This window comes from Passer domesticus, chromosome Z, assembly GCF_036417665.1.
Source record: "Passer domesticus isolate bPasDom1 chromosome Z, bPasDom1.hap1, whole genome shotgun sequence".
Lineage (NCBI taxonomy): Eukaryota > Metazoa > Chordata > Aves > Passeriformes > Passeridae > Passer > Passer domesticus.
Window position 1 is genome coordinate 47,484,353 of NC_087512.1, and position 23,016 is coordinate 47,507,368.

The following is a 23,016-nucleotide window of genomic DNA, read 5'->3' on the forward strand; positions in this document are numbered from 1 at the left end:
TTTCTCCCCAAAGGCCCAAATAAAACAAAAGTGAAATATTACCTTACCAAAATAAGTGAGATGCTGAACTCTGATATTCAGAGAGAAATAGAAAAAGAACACAGGGCTGGTTTGGGGAAGAAAAACCTGCTTTTGAGAGTTGAAAGTAAACAATGGATGAGACAGCTGACTCAGATATGACGTCTAGAAGCTGTTTTGGCTACACCTGACAGTAAGCAGCAGTATCCAGAAGTGCAATTGTTTGTGAGTCATATGCCCATGTAATTGGGACACTCTGACTGCTCCCGTTCCAGCTACCTAGTGTGATAAGCAAAGTGCAATAATCAGCTTTAAGTTCCTGAGAGATTTGCTGTTAAACTATATTGAGTCTGTTTGTCCTGGGTGTGTTCATTTTTTGAAATGTCAGCATACAAGCACTTGTGAAGAAAGGTCAAAAAATCAAACAGCAGTGAGGTGGTCTTAAAAAAGTGTACTGCATTAGTTTAGAATTTTTTTTAGGTAATTTTTACCTAATTTTAGGTAAAAATTAGCCTGTGGAAGACATCAGTGCAAAAGTATGGAATAACCTGAATGTCTTCTAAGATATCCTGGAAAAAACATGCACATAATGCAAACCTGAAAGTAATATTCTACATAGTCACACACTTTGACCCTTTACCAGGATCTCCTTCCAAGTTTTTAAGTGCCCTGATTGTGATTTACAGAATGCTCTTCCTGACATCCCTTACTTTGTCAATAGTCAGGTTTCAGCCACTGAGGGGCCACAACTCCACCGAAGACAGGACAGCAGCATCAATTATACAGTAAGTAGAATAAGTTATTAGAACTTATATAATGCACAACACTACTCTGTTTCTGAGTTAGAGCAAAACAGGAAACCACAAGATCTTGATTATAAGGCTGGGAGGGATTCACTTTCAATAAGACAATAGAAACAGCAGAACACACTTTTTCTTTACACTGTTATTGAGGAAATAGAACAAATTACTTTGATTCCCCTGGGTCCATGAGTTAGCAAGTTCATCGTTACACAGATTCCTCAGTCACAAGTAATTAAAAATATTTTCTTAATATACTAACTCACCTTGGTATTTCTGCCTGTTTGGGGAATATCCTAACCTACCCATCCATTTGCCAATTTGTGTACATCCTTTTCTTTAGATCTTGCATTCCTTTCTGCAAAAACAGACTCTACTTTTGCATAAAAAGAAGGAAGGGTTTGGCATGTGCTGTGGAGATGTCTCACACTACTAAAACAAGTAATTTGAATTACTACGAATATTCTATGTTAAAATAAATGTGGACTCTTTCACTTTATGATGCATCATTGTTAACTGCATTCATTTTAGGTTTGATCCAAAAATAAAAAAAAAACCCTCATGTCACTGACATTTGAATAGTTAAGAAGGAAAAACTAGACCTGCAGTTTTCAATTGCAACATTTAACTGCAGTTATACTAAAAGATACCAACAGTTATACTAAAAGATACCAACATCACAGCATATCTGTGAGTCAAAAATTCAGTAACAGAAACTCACCTTCTTGCAGTTATTTTTAATGTATTTGGGACTAGGAGAGTTACTTTGGTGTGCTGCAGCTACTCAACTGGGAGAACTAAATCTACAGTTGAATTTACAGCCTTTTAGTTATTTACCTAACAGTATCAGTGACTGATTTCACAATAATGGTTGCTACTTCCTCTACTGTAGATAAGCACACAATCAGTCAATGGGCAGATGGTTCAAAGGCTGAGGTTGATTAGATGGAACATGACAACATGTGGATGATATTATCTGTTTCAAAGCTGTTTTAAGCTTCAAAATAGTGCCTGAAAAAGTGTAAAAGGATTCTTAATCCACCCAATACCACTAGCATTAAGGAACAAAGTATTCTCACAAACTGCATACTCACATCCATGCTAAATTGTGCCCTCCCTCTCCAGTGCAAACAAATTCTGCCTCTAACCCAGAATGACAGCTTCTGGAGTGGACAGCCTTCAGGGATTCAAGATGCAGCTTCTTCACTTTATTGCATGAATCCACTGGCTTCTCAGTGACCAGGAATATCAGTCAACTTTTGTAAATTGCTCTACTTTTTCACTTTTCAGGATTTTTCTCTGTGTAGCAGGAATTCTGGCCTCTTCTCTGAGGCTGCACCTTTGGTATGATACAGGACAGTGAGTCATTGCACCACACAAGCTAGTCTGTCCAAATTGTTCAAGGAAGGACAACAAAGAGGCAGGACAGGAGCCATGCTTGTGGATACCAGACATTTACTACAGGGAATTCACCTAGAACCTGAATATGAAGCTGGTAGAAGTGCATCTAAATACTGCTCTCAAGTTTGATAGCACAAGGGTAGAAATAATCTCTTTTCTGACAGATATTTAAATGGTCTTATCATTCTCTCTGTAGAGGAAACTCACTGCCAGATGCAAGGCAAATCTAATGTATTAGAAACATGCTCTGCAGCTACAAATATATTGGTTTCATGAACCTTTAAACAGAATTTGGTTATATGTGAGAAACAACTTTTTTTCCCCTAATGCAGTACAAACAACATGTTTGAAAATTGAATGTACTGGACAGATAAAATTCATTGTTTCTGAGATGAGTTTTCTGTTTAACACTGTTTTTCTCCCCACAAAAATTACTTATGCTTTGCAGGACTAGTAAGGGTAAGTCTTTGGAGATACTAAGGAGAGAAGCCGGACAGTAGGATCTGGATACTTACTGCTCCTGTAAGTGGGGAGGCAAAGAGCTAGAGAGCAATTACTGTGCTTACTTACATCTGCTTTTCCAGTTGAATAGTTGGGTCTATTCTCTCTCCCAGGATCCCACAAAATTCTGGACTGCCATGTTTGATAGGTTTAAAGCCTCCTCCAGGTGCTCTTAATTGCCTGTGCTGGTCGTTTGAGGGAGAAGGAGATGCTTGCCGTTTCCCACTTCCATTAAACTGGGCTGCAAGATACACAATAATTACCTCTCCAGGCAAGGTTAGCAAGGACCAAAAGAGTTGTAGCACATACAGGGGTTGTCATACCTCACAGAGAATAAATATATACCCACTAGCATTAAGATGCTTTATCTACAAAGTTATATGTGTGACATAAAGTGTTTCTTACTAAGCAGAGTACAGTCCTAAAACTCTCTTGTTTTTCCAGTAATAAAGTTCACGCTCTTCTAAACCTTGTTATAATAACTACTGCTTATCTTGACATTTGATACAGGGATCCTCCAGAGTTGTTACACAAGTTACAGTAACAAGCCTTCAGTCACCTGCCATAATTCCAAAAGGAAATAAGTGAGAAGATCTGTTTGCCTCAGGTTCCATGGTATCATCCTAACAGTGATCTGGGGGCAAATCAGGCAGCAAACATCCATGTCAGAAATACTGTCAAGCAGCAAAGAATTAACAGTGCATCCACTCACACTTTGCTGGCACAAAGCTTTTGCCTTTAAAGGAAAGATGACAAAAGAAAAATAGCCTTTCATAATTTCTCTCACTAACTATATTATTCCAAGAAAAGAAATACAATTTATTTTGCAAACCTGTTCTGTCCTAAAGGACATAATGCTGACAGGAACAGTGAAAGAATCTACCCACACCATATTCCTGACTCTGATTGCCTTCTATGATTTGCTGCTTCATCAAAAACTAACAGGCCCAGCTGCAAATGATTATACATTAAGGCCATCTAGTGAGGACCAGGCAGAGAACCTTCGCTGTGTCAGGAGGTAAAAATCACAGTGCTCACAAGTACAAACAGCTTAATCAGCCCCTATGTGAGTTTCAACAGCAATACTGGAGAAAAATGTTACAAGGAAAACTGAAGGAACTCCCTGCAAAACTTACAGGCTTCATGCACTTAAAAGTGAACTCACTATAACACACTGCCAAGTAGGCATGTCAGTGACAGCATTAAGTGTCTTAAAGCAGACAGCTGCAATGTTCAAGTTCAGAAAGATAGTGCACAGAGACATGCTGGATGAGGAAAGTGTTTTAGAGCTGTTTTTTAAAAATTTGTTTATGCTTTTGTCATGAAGTTTAGGACACTTCCAAATCCCCCCTCTACTCAGAGAAAGTAGGCACTTTTTTGGGTAAAATTTAGCCAAATGTATTCAATCACATTCCTAAGCATGTGTGATGGAAAAATGCTGATTCTTTCTTAATACAAGCTCAGATTTAACCTCATTACTGGATAATGAAAGCTGATTAGTGTAACAAGGAGAAACACTGCATGTGGATACTTGCCCACGACATATACAAGCAGCATTATTTAACTCTAAGAAAAGGTACCTGGATGTACCTTGGGTACTCTCAGAAACCCAGTGAGCTTATTGTCACCTTCTGGACAAGGAACACCTTTCAGACACCAAAAAATTCAGTTCACATAACAAACTCAGTTCTGTTAGCAACTTGTCATTAGAACACAGAATGGCTTGAGTTGGAAGTGACATTAATGATTATCTAGTTGCAAACCCCCAAGAGCAGAGAGATGCCACCAGAGGCAGTGATTTCATCCACTAAACCACATTATTCAGAGCCTCATCCAACCTGGCTTTGAACAGTTCCAGGAAAGGGCCATCCACAATTCACAAACAGCAAACTGCTCCATTGCTTTACCATCTTTGACTAAACAATTTCTTCCTAACATCTGATCTAAATGTCTCCTCTTTTAGTTTAAAAACATTCCCTCTTTTTTTAATCTCAAAATGCTTGTGTAGAAAGTCACTAACATGATAAGGCATAGGAACTATTCTCCAAAAACAGGACAAAGTCAAATTTCAGATGCTTTTGAATGTTGGGGATTTTTTCTCTGAAAAGTTCACATATGAGTCATGAGTCTGGACTTCTGACTTTGCTTTTTTTTTTTTTTTTTTTTTTTTTTTTGTCCAGAAAGAAGCAGTCTTGAAGGGATACCCAGGCAGATTAAATTTACAAGTGTGATAGCCAGTCAGACTAGGCACCCAAACCAGGTCTGAGTTTTGGCTGCTATGAATCCTCTCTTAAACAAAGCTAAAGCATATCAGCCATTGCAGTTATGGAACTGACTGCAACACTTCCACACTCTCCATGTGGCCTCTCTTCCACTGCCCTGTAAGTCCTGCCCTAGCCCTGTGACAGTGGCATGCCAGAACTCCCTTGCTTTAGGTCACTCAGGGTTCTAGGCAACACCCTTCCATTCAACAGTAATAGAAGGCAGAAAAAGTTTGGCATTTATGAGTCCTTCTTCCATGAGCCCATGATCAGTGCTGGAAACTACTACCAAATGGCCCTCTTGACCATTGAGACCCTCTTTGTAAGAGAGGGTCACATATTTTGTAAAGCAATACTAAGACTGGCTTTACAGATTTCACAAGCATTTCCTTTATCCAAAGGTTTTCTGTGCCCACACGACAGCTTGAAGAGGACAGATTTCTCACAAACTCAGTGGAAGCCAGCATCAGTGTGACATTCTTCAATGGGCCCTCCAGTGACCATGCTATTTTCTATCTATCCAGTGGGCTGTCCCTGGTGTTATCTCCTTTTCTAGCCAGACTTGTGTACCTGGAGCTACTTTGTTCCTGTTACTTTGCCAACCTCAACTCTTCTGGGCAAACCAGTCTGCCCAGCTCAGCAGGAGTTCTAACAAGACCTGCTCTCTTCCCATAAAAGCCATCAAAACCATATTTTAGCTTCAGCTGGACAGCCTCCAATAAAACAACCCCAAATTTGTTTGTGAAAGAACTCCAGCTGCAGACAGTCAAAATGCTGCATTCCAGTTCTGCTACACAGACACAACTTTTAGCACAGCAAAGTCCATAGGCTATGTACATCTTGCTCATCCACAATGCCAGCATGACACCAGCCTCAGCCCCATCCTCAGGAGTCAAGAGCACAGACACACTGCCCTCAGCCTCAGCACACTTCATAGCTTGAGCACACTTTCATTCTGACAAATCTTAAAGTCCAGGTTGGAGATAAAGTCCAGGTTTTAGCTAGCTTCAGCAACGAATCTTGAAATCATGGCAGAAGAAAAATTTTTTTTCCTTCAAAGACTTGCATGAGTAATTAAGTTCATGGTCATTCTAGTGTTGCCGGTGATTTTGGTTTGTTTCTACAGTCTATCACCTGACAAATCAAAAACATTTGCTGCATAAGTCTCTCTTGCAATTCTCATCACAAATGTATGTTGTTCCCTCCAGATGAATTTCACAAAATAGGAAAGTTTCAGCAGAGGGTCCCCTCCAGGATCTCCACAGTTCCACAGAACTGGGAGATGGTAATTGTAGGCCTGTAAATTGGGACTTACCCATTGCCAGAATTTTTAGTAGTTAGACCAACTTTTCAGAAAATTCCAACTCAGCTAAGAATTGAAAAAACCTTTTCCTGGGCTACACTATGGAACCACCAACTAAGTCAGAAGAGCACTTCATACATCTCAACAGGGGGTCAACACTTCTCCATTGCAAAATTTCCACTGTTTTGAACTTCAAAGCTAGACCTCTTAATTCCTTACTTTAAACATTTACTATTCCTAGGACAAAGATGAATTCTAGAGACACTAGATGAAACGGCAGTCGGGCTCGCAGCCAATGCTTAGACATTTCTTTGTGACAAAAGAAATTCTTGTACCTAAAATAATCTTGTACCTAAAACAAATTAATCTATAATGAATGGCAGGCATAATAAGAGAAATCTAATTAATCTCAAAAAGGGTTTACTCTTCTTATTTTAAATAACAATTCTCTATGCTGAACCTGTAAGTAAACCAACCATATCATAATACTATTTAATTAAACTTCTCTTTAGTCTATTAATTCCGTAAAGCAGTATTTTGCTCTGTGTGCTTTCGTAACTGCATAGTACTTGAAAGAATATTTACACATAAGCCAATCTTAAAATCTTGTATTGGACTGACCTTGTTACATGTAAAAACTGGAAAGTAGATATAAAGAAAAAATATAACAAAACTAAGTTTCTTTATTTTAAAACAACTTAGAAAAACCCTATTTCAGAATTTACCTGACAAAGAGAAAAAAAGTAGACACAAAGATGAATACAGAGGTTAAGAGAAGATCCAAATGAATTAAAATGCATAAATTTCAAATAATATGACCAATACATGAAGGATAATAATTTACATATGTCCATTTTGACTCTTTAGACTTAACTTTTAAAATCCATTTCTCTGTAGCTGCTCTAGTACTATTAGAAAAATTTGTGAAATGTGATCTCACTGGAGACAGATGCATACTGGTCCCACAGCTTATATCTCAACAGCATTAAGCAATGAAGTTGCTGGTTTTTGAAAGAAAAATTACTTCTGGGTAGCACACAATCACCAGCCTTGTGTGGGAAGTTATGTGATCAGATCAGGTTGTTTATCCAGTCATTTCTTCCCACAGGATGAAAAAAATCTTAAGATGGAGACTGCAAGAGCTCCTTGAATAATTGTTTCCAATACTTAACTGTTCTTGCAGTGAAAAAACCAACTTGAGTCAGAACCTCTACTGATTCATCTTATATCTCATCTTCCCATCACACACCTGCTCATTCGTAAAGAAACTGGCTCCATCTTATTGAGGATCTCCTCACAGGCATTAGAAAGTTCCCACTATGTCCCACCCAAAATTTTCTCTTCTCCAGGCTAAGCAAGCCCAGTTCTCTCAGCATCTCTTCACATGTGCTGTCATGTGCTGCAGTTTCTTGCCATTTTGTTGGCTCTGTGCTAACAAAAACGTTTATCAACATCCTTCTTGTATCAGAATCCTGCCACAGCATTATGCATAGCTCAAGAAATATGAAGTAAAGAAGAATAGTCACTTTGTTTTATCCACTGGCTTGCTCCTATTCACACAGGCTAGCACGCTGCTAGCCTTCATCATGGTGAGGAGCATTGCTAGCCACATGTAGTCCACTTCCAGCAGGACTGTTTAAGCCCCTTCTAGCAAAGCTGTAGCCCAGCAAGTCAACCAGATCTAGGTCCATTATCATTGCAGGGCGTTAGGTTGCTCCAGATACCAGTCTTTGGGTCTGTTCTCATTAGGTTTTGTAAACTTGTTGTCAATCTATTTCTCCAGTTTGCTCAGGTCCCTCAGAATGGCAGCTTTGTACACACCCTCCCGTCTCGGCTGTTATTTCAAGCTTGATAAGGGGCATTTCCGCTCCTTCTGGTTTGGTTACTAATAACTATGCTAAACAGCAAAGGTTCCAGAACATATGCTTGTAGGAATCACACCTGTAACCAGATTCCAGGAAGAGTATGAATCACTAACACTACCCTTTGAGGTCAATGACTCTGAAAGGTTTTTGCAGATCTATTAGTCCACCCATCTGGCTACAACATTCCAAACACTGCTGATGCCACAGCACAACATGCTGAAAGCTAAAGTCTACACAGATGACACCTACTGCTCTCTTTCCATTAAGAGATCTAGTAATTTTAACACACAAGGCAAACAGGTTTGTCAAGTAGGATTACCTAGGGTAAATGCACATTGACTACCCAGTAATCAGTGCTCTCAGGCTTCTTCCATGCTCAGTCCCAGAGCCACACCTCTTTTCTTCCCACCTCATCCCCAACACTTCATAACACAGTCCCTTTGAGAATAGCTCTACAATATCAGGACCCTGCAAAGCTACTTCCTCACCATAGAGATACTCAACAATAAACACTATCTACATCCCATCCATTAAAATGAGGGTAGGGAGAAGGAGTGGGAGAATCAGAAGTTTTACTTTTATGAAACAAGTGCTAAGATGACTGACAAGAGGCTTGCTGAAGTACCAAACAAAAAGTGCAGTTCAGTTTTTCTGCAGCAGGTAAAGACTTTAGATGACCCACATTCACTTTTCAGAAATTTCTTCATACACACATACACAAAAGAGCATAAGGATTTGATTTACCCCAAAGGCAAGTATATATATGGTATAACTGTGAGAAGGAATTTTGAGGCTGGGATCTAGGAATCCCTACCTGCCAAAGCTGGGATGCTGACTTTGTTCCACTCCCACGGCTGATCATACTCATCTGCAGGCCTGTCATCATCCTGTGGCAATTTGCTTTCTCGTAAATGGCGACTCACCACACTTTCAGAATCGGATTCCACACCGCTGCCTTCTGGTTCATAGGGTGTGTCATAGAGCTGCATGTTTTTCTGATGGGACTTCATGCCTTCCTGCTGTTGAAACTCTGTTGGCAAGGAGGAAAATTGCATCAGAATCACTACTAACCATGTCTTATCATTACAGTCTATAATTTTAGAGCATTCAACTTCCACCCATTTCTTAATAGACACGTAATTATAGAGATGACAAGCTTGTACAAGACTTCTAAATTCTACCTCTACACTAGTAACTGGCTGGAAGCAAAAGTTTGCTCCAGTTAACCACCACAGCTTTGTGCCTCCACCAACATTTCCCAGCTTGTGCAGAGCCAGATTACAGGAAGCACACAATCCCTGTCAACTGCTAAAAAAAGTACACTCACAAGCAACTGTACATCAATTCCCAAGAACACTGAGATTTGTGTATAGTTAGCTCTTCAGGAGGAGATGGTTCTGAAATGAAATTTGAAGACACAAAGAACATAAAAAAATTAAATCCCATAGTACAATTGCATATGCTGATTAAAAAAAAATTGTCTGCATTTACACCTACAGAATATCAGCAAAAAATGAGCTAGGACTAGATTAAGAACAATAAACAAAAGCATTAAAGCTTATCACACATCAAGGGGGTTGTAACAGCCGGTCTCAGCTACCTGAAAAGCAGTCAGAACCAAATCTTCTTGGGCAGAATCAGAAGAATCAGTAAGGAGAAACAGGCACAAGAGGTAGCTCAAGAGATTTGAGTGGTATATTGTAGGTACCTTCTTCCCCTCGTGTGAGGTGCAGCCCTGGGACAGGTTACCAGGAAGTGGAAGGAATAGGTCATGGGAAGTATCTTCATTCTTTGGAGTTTACAGAGCCTTGGTTAGGCAAAGCCATGGTCCCTCCATCTACTGATACAAAACTGGGTGGAGCGAATGATAGACCAGGTGGCTGTGCTACAACTAAAAGGGACCCAGGGAGGCTGGAAGACTAACAGCCTAGAAAGCTGCTCAGCAGAGAAGGACTTTGAGGTCCTGTACGGCAGCAACTTAAACACAAGCCACCAATGCACCCTCACAGGAATGAGGGACAACCCAACCTGGTGTGCACCAGGAATGCTGAATGCAGATCAAGAGATGTGATTCTTCCCCTCTAGTCGGCAGTGGCGAGGCCACATCTGGACTGCTGGGCCCACTTCTCATCTGCCCAGCACAAGAAAAACACAGAATACTGCAGGAAGTTTCAGCAAAAGGCCATGAAGCTCAATAATGGGGCTGAAGCCCTTTTCATATGAGTTGAGACTGGCTAGCTGGGAGAAAATAAGTTTTTGTGGGGACATTATCAATGCATATAAATGCCTGATGGAAGAGAAAGAAGACAGAGACAGACTTTTATTGACAGTGCCCAGTGACAGCCCAAGATACAACAGGCACAAGCCAAACATAGAAATAGGTTGCCTGGAGAGGCTGTGAAGTATCCATCTTTGGAAATATTCAACATCTGACTGGACATAGTTATGGGCAACCTATTTGAGCTGAACCTGCTTGAACAGGATTTTTTTATTAGATAATATCAAGAGGTCCCTTCCAACTTCAGATGTTGTGTGATTATACTGACCACTGCAACAACAAAATAAGAACACCAATAATGTAGTCAATTGCTAAGTTATGAAAAGACTCAGAGAGAGACCTTTTTAAGCTACAAATGAAGCAAAATCTAGAGTTCTCTCTGTTAAAACAACAAAAGTCATAAATCAAATCATACATCAACAAGAATATTATAATTAAGTAACTTCTCCAAACTACTTTAAAGTGCAGTGAAAAGTCTGCAAAATGACAGTGCCTTTATTGCTTGAAAAAACCTTATTTAATTTATACATTAAAAATTCAGTAATTTTGAAGAAATATACACCAAAATTGATGCTACAAGCAAGATGTATCCTGTTAATTTCTAGTTGTGAACAACCAACAACCACATCAAGAAAAAATGCTGCACTGAGAAAAAAAAAAACTAAAAGAAAGAATACAGCGCTCTCTTGAATACTCTGGTTCAAAAAGATAAACATTTTGTTATTATCAGAAGTCAGAAAAATGGTATGTATCTTTTTGCCTTTCAGTACTGTGGACCCAGTCAATGCTTCACCAAGAAATGTGCATTTCTGAGGAACAAAAGCCATATAAGTTGTAAGTGCCAAAAACAAATTTGTGTGCCAAATACAGCTAGGCAATTGGCTCTTTGCGTGTGAGCATATACAAGAATTCTTGCCTGATATTTTTCTTTTACCCAGAAGACCAAAGCATCAGGCCATACAGAAAAGTTTACCAGTAAATAGAAGGTGGTTCATATTCAGGAAGCATAATTAGAAAAATTATGAATATTTGATTCTAAAGCAAAAAAGTTTTTCTGGGAAAAGCTACAACCTAGATGGAGAGTGTGCAGGGCCAGGAGCTGGACTTAATGATCCTTGTGTATCCCTTCCAACTCATCATAGTCTGTGATTCTGTGATATATAAAAACGTACACTTCCTACACACATATCTCCAATCTCTTTTGTAAAGCTTTGTACAAATATGCTTGAAAATTCACCTTTGAGAGTATTTGTAAATAAAAGTAATTTTACTAAAAGCTAAATCAGAAGAAGTTCCTTTCAATAAACGACAGCAAAGCTGAATCTGTACCATAAGCAGTGTTAGCGTTATACGCACAGATAGCTCAGTGCAAACTTGGTATTCAAGAATCAAATAGTAGAAGACAAAAGCACATTTGTGATGAAGCATTTCTCATGGTAATTTTACAGTCTCTAACAGTGACAGCTCGAAGGGCTAAAGTCTTTGGAAAGATTAGGAAGCCAAAAACTATGTTAATTTAACTTTTTCTTTACAAATTCAGTTTTATGAACTATATAATTGGAATTCTTATTTTTGATTAAAAGTACACTTGTATACAATTCAGCATTAAGTTAATAGCTATCAGCAGAAGTAACAATTGAAGTTTTTAAAGCACTGATTTTGCTAGCAGCCTGGAAGACTCCCACAGACAATTCTTGTTCTCACAGATTAGTGGTTATTACAGAAACAGGCTCCAGAAGTTTGGATTCCTGTGTAAAACCAAGAACTTGACTAGGAGAGATAACAAAACTGAAACAACACTATGAGATACAAGACTCAACTTGACATTGTTCTTTCTACTTGGTGAACAACTTTGATACTCAGAGAACAGAAGGCCACAGGACAAGCAGCCACATCAGCCACACTGAACAGCTTAATAGCCCTAAATAACTGAACAGGATTACACATAGATGCACTATATTCCTGAAAATAGTTGGAAGAGAATTAGGGGACCCCATCAAGGGAACAGAACAGCTATGAAGCCAACAAAGTAATGTTTTCAACATTTCCTTACTTGCTTACCAAACCCAACAGGTAAACTTCTACAGCTTCCAAAAGGATGCAACAGACTAAAAAAACAACCAGACCATTCTATAGTGGCCAGATGCCAATAGATATTTCCTTCATCTCAAACTCAAGCATGCAGTAACAAGAGGTCAAACAATGTAGTTGCACTATAAAAAAAGTCCTGATAATATAAAAGCCCATTTTCCCAAATCAAGCACATCTGTAAATGCCACCAGGCAGTAATAAACTCAATGCCATTTACAGCCCATTTTTAACATATCTTTTGATGAAACACTAGACAAGCAAAATGCAGGAGTCTTACTGCCACAATCATGTAAGGAATGTTAGTTACAGAGAGGTTCCCTGAAGTTAAGGGCTTGCAAGAATTTTTGTTCTCCTGTGTGATGAAAGACAATGAACAATGACTTTGTGCACGTTGGGGTTCCTGCATCACCGTAAAAGCACATCTTGCTTGTCCACATCTAATATTCAGGAAAAGTCTAAACCTGCAGGAGACAAAATCACTACCTTATACCAATTGCCTGATTTTTTCAACCTCTGCTATTTTATTGGGAAACCTGTTAAACAAATTACATGCAACAAATCACAGCATCAGTGGTAAAACAGACATACATGGTTCTTTATCAATCTGACAGCCATCTGTAATTTATGTATGCTCCATTGAAAACCAGGGAAAACTATAGTGGAATTGGATATAGTCACATTAACTTACAGACTGATCAACAGCAGCACAATAAAGCTGTTTTGACTTGCCAGTATGTCAGATTTCAAAGTGCACTGGCCCACAAATAGGTACAAAATTGATAAACCAGACCCCTCTCCATCTCAGCTACTGCTTTCAAGACTAGTGCCAAATTAAAATGACAGTCTTACCAGTTCCTCAGCTGCTTTCTCTAGCCAAAAGCCCTGTCTTAGTGAGACAAATCTGACTATGAAGGTCTCATGCTGGAAACAGTACAAAGAGCAAGGTCAACTTTTGAAAAGCTACCACTGAAACTGACTTTCAAGAAAAGAACAAGGGATATCAAAGCCTTTGTATCCAAGCCTAAGAGCAATACTCAGGAAAGAGAACAGAATACTAGAAGGGATTTTCAAACAGGGGACATTTAGCTGCACTCAGCTCCATTCAACAGTACGGAACTCACAGAGTTTATCTGGCCACATTGCTGAATAAAGCTTCATCCTATTTCAGAAAGCATGAAACAAAATACTTGGAAATACTCCTAACTCCTACAAGCAGCTGTTGCTAGAAACCATTTAATGTAAGTATAATGATTTTCAAGGTAATTTTTGCATGCAGCTAAACTTGCTCAAATACATAGTTATTTGCAGAAAACCAGGTAGATTTTTCATTCATTTAACACACATTAACATGTAAACACTATGCTGGAATCAGGTTTTACAGAGGACAGCTGTCAAGCTGTCAGCTTGAAGAATTTCTGTCCTCCTACCTCTGGATTCAGACTACAGATGGCGTCTTTTTTTCTGCTCTCTTTGCAGAAGTCAGCATTTAAACAACTTCAACCCCACTGACCTGGATTTAGTTTCCCACTAACCAAATGAAAAACACAACCTGCTATTAACTACATGCAAAACTGTAACCAGGCAGCAGTGAACACCAAATACTGAGCTGCTATTTCCGCTGACTGCATTTGTGTCACTCAGATCTACCAGATAATTCCAGTGACAAGGATCTCAACACTGAAGAGACTTAATCTGGAACTCACAAAACTTTTCAAGGCACACAGACAGATCAAACATTTATTATCAGAAAGATACAGGTATTTAATTAAAGAGAGTCAACTTCTTGCATCCTTTTGTCCTATATACACAAAATTCCCCATAGGGAGAGGAAGTGTTTCTGCCCTGACAGAACAGGCTCACCTGTCTTTAACTAGGATAGTCAGAGCAGAATTATGAACAGCAGAACTTGTGGAATGTGAATTCAAACACTTTATATTCAAAAGCCCTAAAAGGGCAGTCCACAAAGTGTTTGGAGACTTGCTATAAGCACACTGGCTTTTGTGGATAAGTCTGGGGAAAAAAATACCTGTTGTTTGAGGACAACAGCCAACTGTATTTCTTGTATTCTCACCTACCACTGAAAGCCAGAAGTTACCAGTGGAAGCAGAAAGAAATTTGAAAATGCTCAGAATTTGAAATACCTCTTCACATTGAGAGGTATTGCTGAGCATCTGATGCATTTCCCCCCACCCTATCCTGACAGCCTGGCAATCTCTAGCAGGTAAAGGTCACATCAGGGCCAGATCTGATCACAGACAACAAAGACCCATCTGCAGGAGTGCTTGCTATCAAGGAGTAAGTTTTTCTGAAATGCTCAAACCTCTGCTTTACACGTGTTCTGCTCTTGAGGCCTCTAATGGAAAATCACTGAACTGGCAAGTAATCACATTGAAGGGCAGTGAGCTGTTTGCTCCAGGTGTATGGGCAGGCAACAATCAACAAGTAACTTGCCAGTTTGCCACAGGCATAAGACAGATTAATGCAAAGATCACCCTGATATGAACATTTGCTTCCATCGAATTAATTAAGATAAACAGGCAAAAATACTCAGCCAACTGCTTCCTTATCCATGTCTCGCCATCACTGTTTCTTTTCACATCTATTTTAGAAAGATAGTCTGAAAATATTTCAGTACTTGTGATTCAGAATTCTTATTTTATTACTGCAAAGCCTATTCACTAGAGAAGCTAAGTTTTACCTCTGTTCAAATTTCACCTCAGGTCACCAGAAATCAAACTGCTTTTTCCTCTGCTTCCAGATCCAGCTGGATGCCTCCAACTGCTGGGACACAAGGGAACACCAACTATATTCCAGTGTCAGGGAGAGTTATTTTGCTTTGAGACTGCAGCAACTGCTATCCAATAGTAATTATTCCAGATTTTGCTACAGGAAAAGCTGGATATGAGATCTTCCGTCCCTCATCTTTTATTCCAAACAGAAGCCAAATGACTCAGTGAAGTGAGCCACTTTCCAGGAATGACATTTGTTCCCCTGTTCCCTGTGAGGGCTTGGCATAACTGCATGATGTGAAAACCAACATCTTCACGTTGCCTGCATCATGCCGGAAATACTACCAAAGTCCAAGTATGACTCATTACCCCAGGAAAAAGCATTCAAAGCAAACTTACATTCCAACAATCCTGATAAAGAAAAGTTGTTAAGCCAGTCAGAGGAGGGGTAGGCAGGGAGAAGACTGTTTATGATAAGTATCAATAAACCAGCAAAAAAACCCCATTAATATTTTCCACAGAAGGTATGTACTGAATTAAAACAAGCAACCACTACCCTGCCCAAGAAGACAGGAAGCACACATTTGTCTTTGTGGGTGGGAAGGGTGAGGAAGAGGAGGGGTGGGTGTTGGTGGAGTCAAAGGATGCTGATTAAAAAAACAAAACACATGGGAAGAAAACCTAAATGCTGGAATGGTGGCCTGGAAGCACAGCCACACTGTTTCTAAAGGACATGAAAATTATTTTTGGAGATGTATTTTTCTTTGGCAGAGGCACATAAAAAAATATTTTTTTCTTCAGTTCCCTGGAGGCAGAAATTTATTTTATAAAGACTTCCACCTCAACATCATATTTTCTGATAAGCAAGCAGTATTTAACTGTTTAACTGTCAGTTTTAAATTCTTGATTTCTGCAGACTTTGCCTCTTTGGAGGTGCTTTAATGCTGCTGACCTACTTACTCCTTGCACATTTTTCAGTAAGACAGAAGAGGAGTAGGGATGCCCTTTTTATTTAGATAAGGGGACAAAGAATAAAAAAACTCCACACCTCTGTACATTTACTGCTGCTTGATCAAAAGCCAACTCCAGATGTTGCTACAGCCAGTTACATCATAGTGCTATATTCCTGGTTTGTTTATAGGTTTTCTTGACCTGCCTGGAGTACTGACCTTTGGGATTCAATAATCATTGTTTCATGGCCTAAACAGAGCAATCCAAGTGGCAACAGTGCAAACCAAAAAATTCAAGATCCCCATTCCATACTCCAAAACTTTTAAGCTGTGTAAAAGAACACTCATTTCTTGAGGTAAGAGGGAACAGAAGTCCACTGGGAAACAGAATGCTGTGCTGGGATTTCCATGTATGCCAGTTAATACAAGGGTTCTCATTAGCCCAGGATACAAACCACAGTGTCCCAAAAGATTTGTTTTAAGATTAGCACAAACAGAATAAATTGTCCTTGAAAGCCATCCTAACACCAAAGTCTAAATGAATATTTTGAACAAGCTAAAACTTTCCCATGCCAGGACAGAGAAGTTTATAGTGAATATGACTGTTTCCTGCAGTTACATCAGTCCTGCTGCTCAGGACTGCTAGTGATGCCCTCCATACCCTTGCCAGTGCTCTTCATGAACACACCTTGAGAGAGGGCAGGAGTGGAAAAAAAAAACATTCATAATTTAAATGCTCTTCAAGACTCACACAGAAGGAAGATAATTTCTTGCATCATGTCTGCCTATGAGAGTCTCTTTTTGCTGAATGCTTACTCAAAAGAATCAAATTATCAAATTAGATAAGCACTGATCAAAATTATTTTTAACGAGTATAAATATATATATATTTATACACTCAGAATGATATTGCAAGGAATAACCAGATGGGAGCAAAAGGGAGTTTAGATGACTCCCTTTTAAACCTCCAGCTCTCAGGAAACAGTTCCCTAGGGAACTGTTTCCTGAGAGCTGGAGGTTTAATTCTATGAGATTTATGCAGAAGGAGTTATCTTTTCTGCATGTTACTGACTTTGAGCAGAGCCTCCTAGGGATGTGGGAGAGGGCAGAGAAGGATAAGTAGATAGAGGCCTCCCTCCAGACTTCCTCCCTGTGGTACAAACAGTGGGAAGAAGCTCCCTACAGGTACAACTTACACAGTACAGTAAGGCATTAGATTTTTGTAGCCAGAAGAAATGCCATTATCTGATTTAACAAACTCAGATAAGACGTATACTCAGCTAGATGAGACATGTTATCTTCTTTTAGCCACCTGCTAGCATTTGCCATAGAGAGTACAAGGCAGGGAGAAGAACTGCTACTTAATAATTCCTACAACAGATTTATTCCATAGACCTGGTGGCTACATCATCAAGATGAAGACAGAAATGTGAATTGTGCATTGTTTTCATGCAACCTGTGAATGATTGTGTCACCATGATTAAAAAAACCGAAAACCAACCGACCAAAAATAGCTTAAAACCCCCCCAAATGCCAGCTGAAAACATAGCCTGAAACCTTCCTGGTAACTAATGCCCATTATTTTATCTTTATTAGTAATTTTTAAAAGAAAAATGCTAAGAAAACAAAGAAGTCAAAGCTTTGGAAGCAATATCTGATGCATTTTTAGGAGCTCTTTCCCCAACCAGCATTCCAGGAAGAGCAGGCACTATCAGTACTGTTTCCTCCTTTGGCAGGACTTAAAAGCCACACAGCATCTGCATGCTAAACCATCTGGTTTTTCTCCTGTTCACTGCAAGGAACAGCCACAGTGCTTATATGCCACAGTGATCATTTGCAATTTTCCAACTGGCAAGTTGCAAGCAGCAGAGATAAGCCACCGTGGTTATTGGCAATTTTCCCCATTTCTACATGCTTTCCCAAAGGGAAGTATTGTCCTAGTTGCAATCTTTCTGTTCTGTCATTCAAACTAAGTTACAGGGATAATCTAGCAACTCTGATCAGCACCTAAGCACTAAATGAAGATGAATCACCACCTCTTGGACATACAAGCTTTCAAATATAACTCCAAATGTTAAACTGCAATGTAAATCTAGCACAGTCCTGCACATGCATGCCATAAGCATCATTAATGCAGACATAAAAAATGGTTTGCATTTGCTGTTGAGCCCTGGAGAAAAAATGGTTTACTTTAGAATTCTACCTTACCATGATTAAATGAAGAAAGCTGCTCAGTTGTCATTACGTGCAACCATAGATTTTACTTATCACAATCCAAGGCCTTGCATGCATTAAATGACAGCTGACAGCAGAGAAAAAGTGACAGGGATATGAACACTGAAATTACTGGGAAAATGTTTCAACCCATCCCCTTTGGCCTATGATCTCTTTACTCATTATGTCAAGTAGGTCAGCAAGAGATTGATGGAAGGAGAAACTTGAGTCTAGCATTTGTTGGTTTCAAATACTCTGCACTGAGCTGTGCAGCTGCTAATATTCAGTACCTTGTCCGTGTTTGCAGATTTATCTGTAATTATTACAGTACTCAGGTAAACCCCGACTGGATGTCCATTTCCAGTTACAAGCCCACTTGCAGAGTAATCGGTCAGTTACACGGTGTTGGGTTTTCCCCTTGGACAAGACTTATATAACAGTACAGGACACGCAGCAGTGTTTGCATGTATGAAGTATACAGTCTATCACATCATCACTCAAGAGCATTTGTGCTTACACTGATACATAACAGCAAGTATATTTGGTTTGCATTCAGCACAGGATAATTAAGAACAGGTGCTTTAAGAAAGCAAATGACAGTCATGTGCAAACATCATAAATCTGTACTTTTTTCATTTCTTGCAATGGAGTATCACAAATCCAGAAGAGCAATATTTAATATTTTCCAGTTAGGTCAAGTCAGAAAAGGTCATTTTATAAAAAATCATGGCAGTCATGATCCTGATGCATACAACTGAGTCAACAATTTCTGGTAAATTTTCCAGTTACACTCTTACTTTCCAATATGCCTCTCTAAACCACCAACCAGCGAACATGGAAACATTTACAATGCACAAAACCATACCTATGGAGACAACTGTGGAAGGCTGCATTTTTTACTGGGATTTTTTGTTATTTTTTTTAAGAGACAGATACAAAAAGATCTTTTAAAAATCGTTAGGAGAGGCTGTCTTTTGTTATGCTCTGTATTCTACCATGATGCCAGGATCTCAGTGATGGTGCATGTCACAGCCTAAGGAAAGAGCAATAGTATGTGCAACTTGGCAAAAATATAATACAAAATCAAGAGTATGTATGAAAGACATCACCTTTTTTTAACTTCATCTCATTCTTTCCTTTCTATTTCAACTGAGGCAGCAGCACAGACACCTTTAAGACAATCTCAGGCTGCATTAGAGCCATAACTGCTGCTGCAAGACTTGCTTAGAAAAAGCTCATGCTTTTCTGTCTTGCAGCCCATCCCAGATAAGTGCAACTGTTGTTAGACTGTATAAAATACAAGAGCCAGAACAGCAAAAAACCCACTGCTTCATCACAGCAATTTTCAAATTATCCACAGAAAATGAATGCAGAACTGAAAGCAAGCAGAGTTCCTTCAGGCAAACCTAATTTCCCCCAGGTTTACCTGTGTTGCTCTTAATTGTTAGTGTAACCTGCAATAGCATCAGTTTTGCATGCCTTCATCCTGCTGCATAAAACCAAGATGTATGTGGACTCTCCCACTTCAAGGCACCATACACATGAAACTGAACAACGCATAACCTTGTTCAAGCCCAGATGAAGACTGAATATTTCCATGTTCTATTTGTACAACTAGTATTATTCAACAAATTTAATCACATTAGCACAACACAATCCATCAGGAAGCAGAAACACACTGGAGGCTTCCTAGGTCTTTACCTGAATAGGGATAACAAAGATAATGCACATATAGCACACCAAACACACACCAAAACCAGAAGAGGCTTACCTGACCTCAGCAAGAAGGAACAGGCTGCTCCTGCAGACAATTGCCTCTAATAATTTTAGCAGCCAGAATGGTAATGAACAGCTGGGTTTGTACAGATGTTTGAGCTCCTCCAAAGGAGCATTTTCAAGCACAGTTCTTCATAGCCAGAAAACAGAGGAGGAGAGAAGATGTACGTTTTTGCTACCCTACATAAAATGCTAAGAACACAAAACACCACTTCTCACTGAAGTTTTAAGTTCATTCTATGACACTGCTGTGAAGCCACACTAAACTGTTGGTAAACTGATGTGGCAAGATGTACTGATGTCTCTGTGGCAAAAGCAGACACAGAACTACCTGGTTGAAACTTCAAGTCTCATTTACTTCTAAGGATATGAAAGCACTCATCTGGTTTGGGTTTCCTAACTGAAAAAGGCACAGGAGAAAGTCTAGCTACTACATTACAGCTGATGTCAGAAGCAGACTTATTAAACAAACCTTACTGAAGGTTTCACTCATATTTTGCCACTTGGGATTTCCAGCGTCTGGATGCAAAACCAGCAGGCAAAACTTTTATTCATTTATTAACAGGCTAAGCACCATAAAGATGACAACATATCAGAGCTGAAAGGGTGTCTTATTCCTTCAAAGAACTATTCTGTTTACCTCATGCTTAACTAATACTTCCTGTACCAGCTTTTTTGAGCCTGCTTAACTCTTCTGTATAGCACAGATAAAAATCCAAAAGTGATTTGAGTAAGTGATAGTATGAAAGAATATTATTGAGAAAGTTCTTCGGAGAAAAAATTCTCACTAGTTTGAGGGTGGCGGGGGGGGAAGGATTCCCAAGCAGGACCTTTGAGTTGAGCACAGCTAGCTGGGGAAAGGGTAGAGATTCCTTCTGGCTTGACAGCACATGTAAAGTCCACTAGTTGCCTTTAAAAAACAATAAATCCAGGTTAGGCTAGAAGTATCTATTCCCAGGGTTGTCATCCTGACACTAACTTGTTTATTAACATGCTGCTTTGAAACACTTTCACATTTTCCTTGGCTAAAAGCCTGTTTGCAATAGAATAAAAGGAAAGAGAAAAGGAATACAAAGCATAATTGAAGATACATTCAAGTGTGACAAGGAATTTTTGTATCACTTTTTGTCCCAAGTGCAAGTCTCATTTTTTCTTTTAGTATCGTTATTACATATCCATATAACAAATCCCTGTAAAACTCATCAGTGACAGTCTACATCTCCCACATGCTGCTGATTATTCATGTAACAAATTCTCCACATTCTGCTTTTGAGCCATGTTGCAAGAAGCAATAGAGCTGGCATCAGCTTAAGAAGATTGAGAGCTGAACTGATAAGCTGGCATGATGTACCTCTGATGTCCTCCTACCTGATAAAATAACAGTCCTCCCAGTCAGACCCAAAAATGAGCTTACAATGTTCCTTTGCTGTGGCAGGCCACAGTGGTATCAGTCACCTATGCTTCCATCATACCTCCACTTGGAAAGCACACAGAATTCCTGCCGACAGAGTCCAGAAGTGCACATACAGGCCGAGTGCAGTCTGGAAACCTATCTGTTCAGCCTCTGCTCCTCCCCCCACACACACTGATAGTGAACAGCTGTCAAGAGTCAGACTCCCTTGCTTCCACAGCATGCTTTCAGCATGGATACTGCCCATCTACGGTTACCTCCACAAAACCAGAATATTTGTGCATAAGCCCCTGCTCAAGCTATATTTCAGCAGACTGTTTCCTTGTGCCTCACAGTCACCTGTCTGGTCTTCCCAGAGATAAAGCTTAAAAGGATCAGCATTGGGAACATACTGTCATGGTGGTGAAGCTAGAAATCAACTGAGACTAATCAAACATGGGTTCCAGCAATCTAATCTGGGATATGCTGACTCTCACAGCCACTTCTCACTTTCACAAATCAGCTGCAGGATCATAAAATGAGCTAGATTAAACAAGATCTTAGGACATGGAAGTCATCTTGTTCAGTGTACACTCAAAACAGGTTTTAGCTATGGTTTCTCAGTCCAGTCCTGAAAAATTCCTAAGATGGAGCCTACAAAATCTCACTAGGCAACCTTCTCCACAATTTGACTGTCCTCATAGTGAGATTTTTTTTCCTCCTGTATTCAATGAACTTAATTCAGTTTGTGTTCACTCCCTCTAAGCCTTTCCAGGCATGGACAGAACAGATGGAACACTGATTAAATCAGAAGGAATCACACTCTACAGCGGTCTGAAGAGAAAATGCAAAACAGTTTCATTTTTTATTTACTTTATCCAATTTAAGGGTTTATACAACTCACAATAATCTCTACAGGGCAGGCAGAGGATTCCTTCATGGCCATATACTTTCATGTTCAGGCATGTTCTATCAAAGAGAATCCTTTGCACCAAGATGAAGTACATCTTTACTATCCCTGTAGATTACCAGAGAAGTGAGTTACCTGCAAATTCAACATACGTGGTACTACAGGGTAGGAGTTGGGGAAGGGAGGGTAGAGGGTAGATGGGAGAGAGATTTAAAGGACTTGAACAGGCCAGCAGGACACAAAATTAAAAAAAAAACAGTAACTCCTTCACCTTTGTAACCAAAAGAATACTAATATTCCTATTTACTGAATTATTTTGACTCTAGGGTCACAGTTCTCTTTTTCATATTTCCAAAGACACAGCTGCTGGAGTGCTAAAATTACAGATCCTATTAGACCACACAGACCTCAGTGCTACTCAAACTGCTGCCAGAAGCATTGCTGTCTTGAAGGGACAGGCAATTCACATGCAATATTAAAAGCGTTGTTGTTCTTAAGAAAAGCAGTCCACAATCTTGAAACTTATCTG

General features: G+C 39.5%; 1 protein-coding gene across 1 annotated transcript in view; it reads right to left on the reverse strand.

Moving 5' to 3' along the window:
- Positions 1-23,016, reverse strand: part of SHB (SH2 domain containing adaptor protein B) — a 56,709-nt gene that overhangs the window by 13,318 nt on the left and 20,375 nt on the right. Inside the window, exons 3-4 of the mRNA XM_064404707.1 lie at positions 8,964-9,179; positions 2,790-2,961 (exon numbers count right to left, since the gene is read on the reverse strand). Of these exons, the coding sequence (XP_064260777.1) occupies positions 2,790-2,961; positions 8,964-9,179 (388 nt within the window). The remainder of the gene's footprint in view (positions 1-2,789; positions 2,962-8,963; positions 9,180-23,016) is intronic.